Source organism: Felis catus, chromosome C2 (genome assembly GCF_018350175.1).
Source record: "Felis catus isolate Fca126 chromosome C2, F.catus_Fca126_mat1.0, whole genome shotgun sequence".
Classification (NCBI taxonomy): domain Eukaryota; kingdom Metazoa; phylum Chordata; class Mammalia; order Carnivora; family Felidae; genus Felis; species Felis catus.
Window position 1 is genome coordinate 73,203,518 of NC_058376.1, and position 12,635 is coordinate 73,216,152.

Consider the following 12,635-nt stretch of genomic DNA (forward strand, 5'->3'; position numbering starts at 1 on the left):
TGTGAGTCTGCAGATAGGCCCATCTTATCTGAAATACTTGGTCATCCTGACAGTATTATCAGTTACAATGTTCTTTCCTCATAGAGATCTACTCGCCCCCTGTTATGTACCATGAGGTTTACAGTGCTCTCTTCTCCCTAAAGGTATTGACCCTGACATGCCACTGATATGATAAGCATTGCAGTTTAACTGCTCTTGTTGAACATTTGATTTTAATTCTTTAAACAGTGATGGTAACTACTTTATTTTCCTATCATGTCAAAACCTACTACATAGTGATAAGATTCTTGGGAATGGACCGACTTGTAGAAAGTCAATTAAAAAGTCAATTAAAACATTTTTTTTGAGGTATACCTTCCTAAGTTTATTGTGATTTCAAGACAAATACCTTTTTCTTCAGCTTTTATTTTTCTGGGCTCAGTTGAAAGCAACGTTATGTAGTAGTCTCTAAGTTTGTAGTTTTTTCCCTTAACCCTCTGTTTTTTCGGATTAAAGTGACCTTACCCCCTTTAGATGACTAATACCTTCATTCTAGCTTTACACCCTTGACTGTGAAAACTGGAAGGGACTATTAACCGGTCATCTGTCACTGTTGACGTATGGATCCCAGCACAATAGAAGGACCATGTCTTCTTCCACCACCTTCTTTTATGGCACAGTAGAATGATATTAACTCCCACTGTAATTATAGTAGCATTTCAGCTGCTTGCATATACTAACTGCCTGGACAAGAAATTCAGGCTGTTGCAGGAGGATGAAATGGAAACAGCTTTCTAACATAGTACTGATTTTTTATGAGGAAAAAAAAAAAAGGATTTCCTATCTGGTAAAAATAAAACATTATCAGTATTTCCTTTGAATGTTTGCTATGGGCTGTGATAAAAAAATAACTTTATTTAGAGTTACTTCTATAGAGATCCATGATACCCCTGTTAAGGAGAGAACCTGGAGCCCTAGGAACAGATGCTTCTGTACTTACTCCCTTCTCCCATCTACACTTCTCTATGCAGAATGGTGATTTGGATACTATTTTAAGAGTGCTACCCTTTTTTTTTAGTGATAGACTTGGACTCATAGGGTTATTGACACTTGAGTAATAACTTGAGTGTATGCTATTCATTCGCCTGAACCATACTGTTTGCATCTCCACCATGGGCTATGGTTTGGTTGCTTCTTTAATTATGCTCCTTTCTGGCCTGAATGGTTTTATTTTGGATATTGTGTTGTCGGCAGGAGAGAACATGAGGGGAGAAGGGTACGTGTTCCTTTAACTACTTTTGTTTTTTGTTTGTATGTTTATTTTGGGGGGGGAGGGGCAGAGAAGGGGACAGAGGATCCGAAGTAGGCTCAGTGCTGACAGCAGCGATCCTGAGCCCTATGTGGGACTCAAACTCACGAACCGCGAGATCATGACCTGAACCAAAGTCGGATGCTTAGCCAACTGAGCCACCCAGATGCCACAACTACTTTTTTTTAGATTTACTTTTTTTCATGAGGAAATGGTAGAATAAAGATTACAATCTTTAAAAAAATAAATATAATGGAGTTCACTCAGAAAGATATGTGTGTGGACAAAAGATAAAATAATTTTTTTCCTGGGGTTCCTGGGTGGCCCAGTCAGTAAGACATCTGACTTTTAAAAAAAATTTTTCTTAAGCTTTATTTATTTTTGAGAGAGAGAGAGACAGCGCGTGCACATGAGTGGGGGAGGAGCAGAGAAAGGGAGACACAGAATCCAAAGCAGGCTCCAGGCTCCGAGCTGTCAGCACAGACCCTGATGTGGGGCTCGAACTCACGAACCGTGAGATCATGCCCTGAACCAAAGTCGGACACCCAACCCACTGAGCCACTCAGGCACCCCAGACATCTGACTCTTGATCTTAGCTCAGGTCTTGATATCAGGGTCATGAGTTAAAGCCATGTGTTAACATTTGCGTTAGGTATGAAGGCTACTTAAAAAACAAATTAAAAAAAAATTTTTTTTCCCTAAAATGTTAAGCTGAACAAAAATTTTGCAAAAAAACCACCACTATCTTCCCCGATACTTATGATCTTTTAGAAAGTACATAGAGGAGATGTTTGAAAAGGATGAATGACTTAACAATATAAATTTTGGTGAGGGTTTTCATCGCTTATAGGTTTTTCTTTTTTTCTCTGTGTTGAAAGCATGAATGAGGACCTGGGGGAAATCTTGCTTGGGAGAAGATAATCAAATCTCGGTTCTAATTTTCCTTTGAATGCTTATTCCAGGATAATTGATTGTTAAGATCCAGAGGTAATAATAAAGATGATCCAGTCTATTCCTCTCTTGGATGGATGAGAGAACTGTGGTTTGGAGAGATTAAATTATGTTCTCAGGGACTCATATTAGTTGGTAGAGAGTTAGACTAAACTCTTGATTTCCATTTCTAGTCTGTGTTTTTTACAATACTCTTACCCATTACAGGACTGAATTTCTCATGGGTTTTGCCAGGTTTGCTCAGTAGACCAATCTGAGCAAATAGGAGCAGTTATAACATTTCTAACCTAATATTGGGCAAGAAAGACCTTTTAATTTCATTGAGACTTCTCAAAAATAAAGACTTAGTCATTTTTAAAAGGTGACTTAATATTGATAGGTGATAAACATGCATTCAGAGCCTTAATACTTCTTTGTACTGATTGCAGAGTTGGCTCTGTTTGTTCTGAGAAGAATCACACAGAACTGACCTTGACGACCTTGGAAAACCAAGTGGATTTTCAAATAATATCTTACCATGTAGTATAGCACTGTGGCCTAGACTGAAGTAATGAAGTTAGGAAAAGTGTGTTTGACATACAATTTTTGGAAAATGGCAAGAGTATTGAAGTGTTTGCAATTTGGACTTGCTATTTTATTTGCTGTTTTAACTTTTTTGCTTCTTTTTCAAACCACTTCAAATTCATGTGGGAAGTACGTGATTAATCTAATTACCGCTTCCTTCCCTTTTGGGCCCATAAAATGAAAATCAAAAGAGATTGTGTATTTTCTTTAACATACATAATTATAGCTGGTATTTATTCAATATCCAATGAGTGTCCTGCAGTGTGCTGAAATTTTTATATGTATTTTAAAATTTATCATATAGCTCTATGGAAGAGAATGTCATCTGTATTTTGCAGATGAAATTGAAGCACAAAGAACTTGTTTGATGTTACATAGGCAGTAAGTAAAATATTGTATTCAAACACTGGCTCTTTAAAAAAAAAAAATCCATCCCATTGCCTCTCAACATGAAGGTGTTAAAGAGACCCAATTCTAAAGGACCCAGAATTTACTGAACAAAGGGGTGGCTATTCACATTACAAAATGATTTAGTGAGAGATTTATTTTAAAAAGCAGATTTCCAGGGTGTCTACTCTCTGTGTTCTCTGGTCAAAAATGCAGAGGGAGCCGTCTCATCCTACAGCCATCTCTAGTTTTGGTCATCTAGCTTTGCCACTTATTGAGACAGGGCTGCCCTTGGGTCAGTGGACTATCCCTGATCCAGCCATTGTCCTTTGTTTGCAAAGAATAAATAGTGAAGCATTGCCCGCAGTAGGTAAAGCTCTTGAGCTGAAAGAGGAAGTTGGTTGGGGATGGTAGGTGCCATGATGGGTATATAGGCAACTCCTCTCAGTATCTAAATGTTTATTTAATGTATATGCAACCTTTAAGAATGTATCTATTATATAAAACAAGGAATATAGGTGTTAGTTTCAAAATCTGTACATTATAGTTTATCTTTGTTAATTCTTTAGAAGGTAGTTATTACTTAGAGTCGCAAATCCATCTTTGTTTAAATATTTAATCTTTAATATTTATGTGCCTATTAGTGATCTTGAATATCCTGTTGTTACATTTTAGATTGCGTCATCATGTGACCCAGTCTTAGATTATTAATTCCATTTTGAGGATATTGCCACGGTTCAAGTGGAAGTTAGGGTTTTTTTTTTTTTTTTCCGTGTCTGTGTGTGTATGTGTTTAGGATTTCAAATGGATGGCTACAATTCTTCATCACACTTGTTTCTCTCAAATAATTTTCTTTTATAAAGAAAATATAGTGCTCATATTAGTCATGCTATTTAGTTATTTTTATGGATCATTTTATAAAAATAGTGGTTTATAAAGGTTATTGCTACATCAGGGGTGTGCAATTATCTGGGTAGGGAGAGTTCTATTTTTGTGCTTCTCATAGAGCTTCATTTAATTCACAGCTGAAAGTGATCACCATGTGATTAGAAATGTCTCAGTGTTAATACTTGCTGCTAGATTTTTTTCCTATTCTAATTTTATGTTTTTAGTTAACTGTTTTCTAAGTTGATCATAAAACACTGTGATGCAGGAATAGATAAAATAATGAAGGTGTTATTAAAAGTAAAGTGACTTTTTTTTCTAAATTATGGGCTTATTCAGCTTGTTAGGGTAGAGTCAACCAGAACTAAGTCCTAAAAATTATTTTCTTATGTGTATTTTGTATATGAGAAAGGATTTTCATTCTTGTTTTTGTATTTAATATTCATAATAAGGAGTCAGTAAACTTTTCCTCTAAAATGCCAGATAATAGTAAATATTTCAAGGCTTTGTGAGCCATATGGTCTCTCTTCCTAAACTATTCAACTCTTCCATTCCATTATAGCATGGAAGCTGCCATAGACAATATGGCATGAGCTTGGCTGTGTTTCCAAAACACTTTCTTTGTAGGTGCTGAATTTTAATTTAATATAATTTTCTTGTGTCATTAAATATTATTCTTTTGTTTTTTCCAATCACTAAATAATATAAAAACCATTTTTAGCTCATGGGCATAAAAACAGGTTATGGGGGTGCCTGGGTAGCTCAATCAGTTAAACTCTGGATTTTGGCTCAGGTCATGATTTCAGCTCATGAGTTCAAGTCCCACATCAGGCTCTGTGCTGACAGTGTGGAGCCTACCTGGGATTCATTTTTTCTCTCTCTCTCCGCCTCCCTCCCTCTCCCTCTTGCTCTTTCTCTCCCTCTCCCTCTCTCTAAAATAAACTTTAAAAGTTTAAAGAAACAAAACAAAACAAAAACAGGTTATGGTCTAGACTTGCCTGAAAGGCTGTGGTTTGCTGAACTTTGTTCATAATAATCCTGTGAAACTTTGCTGATGGCCTTCTGTTTTTTCCCCTTTATTTTAACATTATTTTATGTTTTGCTTAATTTGGTACCTAATCATGCTTTTGTTGTTAATATATATGTAACATTTAAGTTTTAACAGTTAAAAAATTTTTAATGATTTTTATTAAGTTTTAAGCTATGGAGGGTATGGTCTATAATATTGGCCTTTTTAACACCTTGCACATTTATAAAAGTTATATAGATTCAATAGGTATTTGGGAGAGATGAAAAGGAATAATATCTGTTGTCCAGTATTTGAAGGAATGTTGTGTAGATTGTTTCATTTCACTCATTCATTCATTTATTAAACATACATTCCAGGATGGTTCTCTTTCATTACAGAGTAGAAGTAATAGGGAGGAAAAACTCACCTCAGAATGTGGGGATAAGAGAAAGGAGAGAAAGAAGCTCTTATCATGTTCTTTGTGTCATGGTATATATTATGGTCAGTGGTATAGACAGCCCCTCATTTAACCTTTACAAATCATTTAGGTATGTATTTCTTTACTCATTTTGTAGACGAAGAAACTTAGGCAAAATATCTTCAGCTTAGAGAAGTGAATGATGGAGTAGGATTTGAACTGAGATGATGATATTTCTGTATACTTTTTATACTAAGAAATATTCAATTAACTAGTCTGCCTTACACATTAGCTTCTTAGATGTTACAGCAAGTTTTTTTTTGTTTGTTTGTTTTTTGGGTTTTTTTTTTTTTGCTATGACTACAACTTTTCACACATAGATGACCAAGAACAAAGACTTTTTTTTAAAGAAATGGTGAAATGTTGAAGAACTCTAAGCTAAAGTTTCAGATTCTTTGACTATATGATTACAAAGGGCTTTACTTTATTAAAAAAATTTTTTTAATGTCCATTTATTTTTGAGAGAGAGAGAGAGAGAGAGAGAGAGATTGCTTGCACACACGCGATAAAGAGGAGCAAAGAGAGAGGGAGACACAGAATCCAAAGTAGGCTCTAGGCTCTGAGCTGTCAGCACAGAGCCTGACGTGGGGTTTGAACCCACAAACCACGAGATCACGACCTGAACGGAAGTCACACACTCAACTGACTGAGCCACCCAGGCGCCCCAGGGCTTTGCTTTTAAATGACATTTTCTCTTTTGTGTTTGTACTTCTCTTTAAAAATGTTGTTTTACAAAAGCAATTTGGAATTGTACAATGAAATACGATTGAGGAATATACATAAAGTTTCTGTCAAACTGTATGTTTAGCAGAAATCAGTGATTAAATCAAATCTTGACCTGGTCATTTCAACTAATTTGCTTGAAAGAAATTGAAGATGGGGGCTCTAGGGTGGCTCAGTGGGTCAAGCATCTGGCTTGGGCTCAGGTCATGATCTTGCGGTTCGTAGGTTGAGCCCTGTGTTGGGCTGTGTACTGACAGCTCAGAGCCTGGAGCCTGCTTCAGATCTGTGTCTCCCTCTCTCTCTATCCCTCTCCCCCTTGCGCTCTCTCTCTAAAAAATAAATAAATATTTTAAGAAATTGAAAAACCCAGAAATTGGAGATTGAGTAAAGGTAGATTAAATAAAGGTAAAAAAGTAAATGAAGAACATTTTTGATAGAGTAAACAATTGTGGGGTTTCTTTCTTGACTCAACAAGCATTTTGAGTATCTATACTGCTATGGGGAGCTCAGATGAATAAGAGAAATGGACAGTGATAGAGACATGCATGAAGTGTTGTGGGAGCATAGGAGGGATGTGTAATCAAGCTGGAGTGGATGGAGGAAGAGATTCTAAGAGGCCCCACCTCCTGAGAAGATGATGTCTGAATTTTTCCTTTTCTCCCTTTATTGGCTTTAAAATAATTTAAATGTGCATAGTTATTGCAAATTCTAAACAGTCTAGAAGTATAAGTGGTAAAAAGAGTAAATCCTCTTTACGCTTTCTGCTCTCCAATCCTTAGTTTTCAAAGTTATAGTTAAGAGATTGGTAAATATGCTTCCAGATTTTTGCCTATGCATAAACCAAGAGATTTTTTTCCTCCACAAAATTGGGTTCACACTATATATAATTTTGTAAGTTGCTTTTTCCCATATGTAATAGTCTGGCATGTATATGTTTCTATCTCAGTAGATAGAGATCAATCAATCTCATTTAAAAACTTGCTGCCTCACACGATGGGATGGATGTACCATCATTTGTTTACATTATTTCCTATTGTTGGACATGTAGGTTTTCAACTTGTTACAAACAATGAATATCTTTGTGCAGATATGTTTGTTTTCTTTTATGCATTAAGTTTTACATGATAAGTAGCATATATAGGCAGGTGAAGGGAGTTAAGGTTAATGTGAGGAGAAAATGTTTTCTAGGAGAAAGGAACAATATATAATGTGAAAACACTGCTGAAGAAAATGACACTTTTAGTTAGGGGAGAAGCATTTCTGTTTCTCCACTGTGGAAGTACAGTACCTCTTGTTTTCTTGAACTTTAAACTGTTATGCTAGAGTATTTTATTTTGTGGAATAGGCATCTCTTTACTGAATAATTTATAGTTGTATACAATTTTCTTATTTTGGAGATTAAAAACTATTTTCCAGTAAATGTTACCAGATGGAGAAGTAGAATCACAAGCTGATAAAAATGGTTATTTCGGGGGCGGGGGGCATCTGGGTAGCTTAGTTGGTTAAGTGTCCGAATTATTCAGCTCAGGTCATGATCTCACAATTCATGAGTTTGAGCCCTGCTTCGGGCTCTGTGCTGACAGCTCAGAGCCTGGAGCCTGCTTCGGATTCTGTGTCTTCCTCCCTACCCCTTTTCCACTTGTGCTCTGTCTCTGTTTCTCTCTCTCAAAAATAAATAAACACTAAAAAAAATGATTATTTGGATGTTACACAGAGTTTAAGTGAGTAGTTCTGGAAATAGAACTTTTATCTTAGCTATCTTTTTCTTAGTCCTGGTGTCTAATTGAGAATTTCTTACGCAGAGTTCGAAATAACTTTCTGGGTGGTTAGTCCCCCACTGCTGTCCATTTGAAATACATTTAGGTTAATCCATAAAATAACTGCTGGGAAGTTGCTAGTTTTTCAAGTAGGTATCTGACAATGTGATAGATGGCTTAAAGTAGATGACTTGTGTTTTGTTATATCTTAACTCTTAAGTGTAATTTCTTATTACCCTTAAAAAGTTTTAGTTGCTGTTGTTTCAAATTTCCATTTTTGGAACTTGCTTATAGTGTGTGGTATCAAGTACTAACTAAGTTTTATAGAAATCAGTAGATTTCTTAAAAATACATTGGTGGGGCGCCTGGGTGGCGCAGTCGGTTAGGCGTCCGACTTCAGCCAGGTCACGATCTCTCGGTCCGTGAGTTCGAGCCCTGCGTCAGGCTCTGGGCTGATGGCTCGGAGCCTGGAGCCTGTTTCCGATTCTGTGTCTCCCTCTCTCTCTGCCCCTCCCCCGTTCATGCTCTGTCTCTCTCTGTCCCAAAAATAAATAAAATAAAAACATTGAAAAAAAAATTAAAAAAAATACATTGGAAACAAAATTGTTCATTAAACAAGGCTGACGTCTTTCTGAACTATTTATAAAAGTAAAAACTTTTCTTTTCTGGTTGTCAGGGATGCTCTGTTGTGGTTAGATGTGTTTTGTTAAATAGAAATCTGAGTCTTCAAAACACTAAAAATAGAACTACCTTACGACCCAACAATTGCACCACTAGGCATTATCCGAGGGATACAGGTGTGCTGTTTCGAAGGGACACATGTACCCCATGTTTATAGAAGCACTATCAACAATAGCCAAAGTATGGAAAGAGCCCAAATGTCCATCGATGGATGAATGGATAAAGAAGATGTGGTGTATATATACAATAGAGTATTACTCGGCAATCAAAAAGAACGAAATCTTGCCATTTGCAACTACGTGGATGGAATTGGAGGCTGTTGTGCTAAGTGAAACTAGTCAGAGAAAGACAAAAATCCTATGACTTCACTCATATGAGGACTTTAAGAGACAAAACAAATGACCATAAGGGAAGGGAAACAAAAATAATATAAAAACAGGGAGGGGGACAAAACAGAAGAGACTCATAAATATGGAGAACAAACTGAGGGTTACTGGAGGGGTTGTGGGGGGGGTGGGCTGAATGGGTAAGGGGCACTAAAGAATCTAGTCCTGAAATCATTATTGCACTATATGGTAACTAATTTGGATGTAAATTTAAAAAAATTAAAAATTAAATAAAAAAAAAGAAGTCTGAGTCTTTGTTAAAGCTCAACTTGTAGAATTTCTTCCTCATTAAAAAAAATCAAAACACATGCTAAATACTTCTAATTAGTGTTATTAATATGAATAATATGAATGCTTTGAGTCAGTCAGCGTAATGTTTTCTCTCATTACCTTAAACAATAATTATATTCTCTATTCTATGTTTATGAAATGTTTATACTTCATCCTAAGGTAATTATTATCAATGTGAAGTGTAATTTTTAAGCATTCATATCTTTTGTCATTTAGAGTTATTTTTCAGCAATAAAGTATATATTTAAACAAATGATAACTTAGGGGGGAGGGGAAACTTGGAAGGTGGTTGTGGGGAAGGACTGGTGGGAGGTGGGGGGCACTTAAAAAATAATGGACACATGATAACTTACTTCATATTTACTTTTTCTAGGGCTGCTTTGGAAGAAGTAGAAGGAGATGTGGCAGAATTGGAACTAAAACTTGATAAGGTGAATTTTACGTAAAAAATTTTTTTAAAGCATTAATCTTGTTTTCTGTAAATAATGATTTGTGCCTTTAATACTAGGTGGTTCATGTTACTTCTTTTATCTCTTTGACGGTAAATGTCATTATTCCAATTTTACACATGAGGAAATTGAGGCTATAGACATCAAATAGCTTGCTGAAAATCTGAGTGCCAGAGCAAGACTTTGACCAGTAGCTGACTGCAAAGCTAACTAAATATCCTTTATATTGTTGGAACTTTGTTTTCTTCTTTTCCATCAAAAAGATTGCATGTATCTTTTTGATGCTTAATGGTTTTCATACATAACCTGACCATTCTTGTTTATAAATGTGGGTTTGGATACATTAAACATAAATAAAATTTAAAGTATTGATTCCATTTTTAAAGCTAATGCCATAAATATTTAGTGTATATTTAATAATTGATATTAAATGGTTATATTCTATGTAAGGGTAAAATGTATATTGATTTCTATCTTCTGTATTAATTATTGATAATCTTTTTTGTCTCTACCCAAGCAACATTGCTATATAGCAGGCAGCAATATGAGAATGAGTAAGACATGGCATCTGATTTCAAGTAACCACTGTTTAGTGAAATAATCTCTTAAAATTTATGGAGTTAAATCAGATGCACATACTCAATACTTTTTCTGAAAATAACTTCCTACTTGTTATTGTAAATTGTATTACTACATAAAGCAGTGCTTCTCAAACTTCACTGTGCATAGGGATTACCTGGGGATTTTGTAAAAATACAGATCCTGGGGGCGCCTGGGTGGCGCAGTCAGTTAAGCGTCCGACTTCAGCCAGGTCACGATCTTGCGGTCTGTGAGTTCGAGCCCCGCGTCGGGCTCTGGGCTGATGGCTCAGAGCCTGGAGCCTGTTTCTGATTCTGTGTCTCCCTCTCTCTCTGCCCTTCCCCCGTTCATGCTCTGTCTCTCTCTGTCCCAAAAATAAATAAACGTTGAAAAAAAAAATTAAAAAAAAAAATACAGATCCTGATTCAGTAAGTCTGGGGTATCTGAGATTCTGTGTTTCTAATGAGATTCCAGGTGATGCCAATGCTGTTGCTGTCCCATGGACTGCACTTTTATAGCAAGGATATAAAACACATACTAGTTAAACTAAAGGTTTTCCAATGTTTTGAAATCATGAAATGTATGTATATAAGGTAAACAGTATAGAAACCATATAAAGTAATAGTATTATGTATTTAAAACCAAAAGTTTAGAAAATGTTTACTAATAGCTTATTTTTGTGTACTGTAGTTTTCAAAACACTTTGATATGCAGTATATTTATTTTTTTTAATGTTTATTTATTTATTTTTGAGAGAGAGAGCACGAGTGGGAGAGGGGCAGAGAGAGAGAGGGAGACACAGAATCCCAAGCAGGCTCCAGGCTCAGAGCTGTCAGCAGAGCCTGACGTAGGGCTTGAACTCATGAACTGTGAGCCCGAGTCTGATGCTTAACTAGAGCCACCAGGTGCCCCAATATGTTTTTTGATTTTTACAATAATTCTGTGAGTTAGGTAAGACAAATGCTACTATTCTTATTTTATAGATGAGGATACCAAAGCCCAGAAAGTGAAGGGGACTTGCTTCAAATCAGAGTTAGAAGAGGCAGAACCAGGGTTAGGATTCATGTTTTTATTCTTAGTTCACTGCCTTTTTTTTTCTTCTAAATTTTTTTACTTTTTAAAATTACATCCAAATTAGTTAGCATATAGTGCAACAATAATTTCAGGACTAGATTCCTCAGTGCCCCTTACCCATTTAGCTCATGCCCCCTCCCGCAACCCTTCCAGTAACCCTCAGTTTGTTCTCCATATTTATGGGTCTCTTCTGTTTTGTCCCCCTCCCTGTTTTTATATCATTTTTGTTTCCCTTTCCTTATGTTTGTCTCTTTTGTCTCTTAAAGGCCAGCATTTGCACTACTAAGCATTTATCCACCGGCTACAGGTGTGCTGTTTCGAAGGGACACATGCACCCACATGTTTAGTGCTCTTTTTGTTCAGTGCTCTTTTTGTGCACCGCTGTACTTCTGGGTCTGTGTTGGGATAGCCCATGCCACTTGGATATTTATTTTAAGGAACACAAGTGTCTAGGCAAGTGTTTTTTTAAAAAATTGCTGTTACACTTCTTGACGAGGATATTTTCAAAAATTTTATTTTCTCTTTAAAATTATATGTATGGGATTATTATTGTTATTATTATTTGACCCAGAGGTATTACATGTATTTTAAGCACTCTCTGAAACAAAGTTTTCAAACCTTTCGGGTAGGCAACAAAAGATGTAGTCTTGATTTTCTGGTAGATTTATGAAAGAGTATGTAGAAAGGCGAGGCTTTGTAAAGAATCCCAGAGTAGATTATTATGGGTATCTATTCTTTTTGGGTAGAACTGCGTGTAAATCATATGAAACATTTGTATGTTTGGGGGTATCCTCAAAATTTAAAGCATCTAAACAGAATCCACTAACAGCATTTTTGTTACTGATTTTGCTTTTATGAGCAGCTCTCTCCTGCCTTTATATCAAATTTGGTTGGGGTTGAGAGACTGGCAGAACCTTAAAACAAAAAGATTCAAATTTAAAACAAGTTATCAAAGTATTGGCAATTAGTACTAAGGTCTCTAAGCCCTTTCTAGAGTATTCATTACCCAAAGAGCTAATAAGAGCATCATAGAAATTTGACATTTTAAAAACTATTATCTTTCACCTGAATAGACATTCTATAGTTACTTTTATATTTCTCTAGCTTAAGATCTTGATTTCTTGTAAAACGTA

At 35.9% G+C, this 12,635-nt stretch overlaps 1 protein-coding gene across 9 annotated transcripts in view; it reads left to right on the forward strand.

Moving 5' to 3' along the window:
• The window catches only part of ACAP2 (ArfGAP with coiled-coil, ankyrin repeat and PH domains 2), a 155,305-nt gene that overhangs the window by 47,025 nt on the left and 95,645 nt on the right, over positions 1–12,635 (forward strand). For all 9 annotated transcript variants that reach the window (XM_023260282.2, XM_023260284.2, XM_023260287.2 and 6 more), the window contains exon 2: positions 9,774–9,831. In XM_023260282.2, the coding sequence (XP_023116050.2) occupies positions 9,774–9,831 (58 nt within the window). The remainder of the gene's footprint in view (positions 1–9,773; positions 9,832–12,635) is intronic.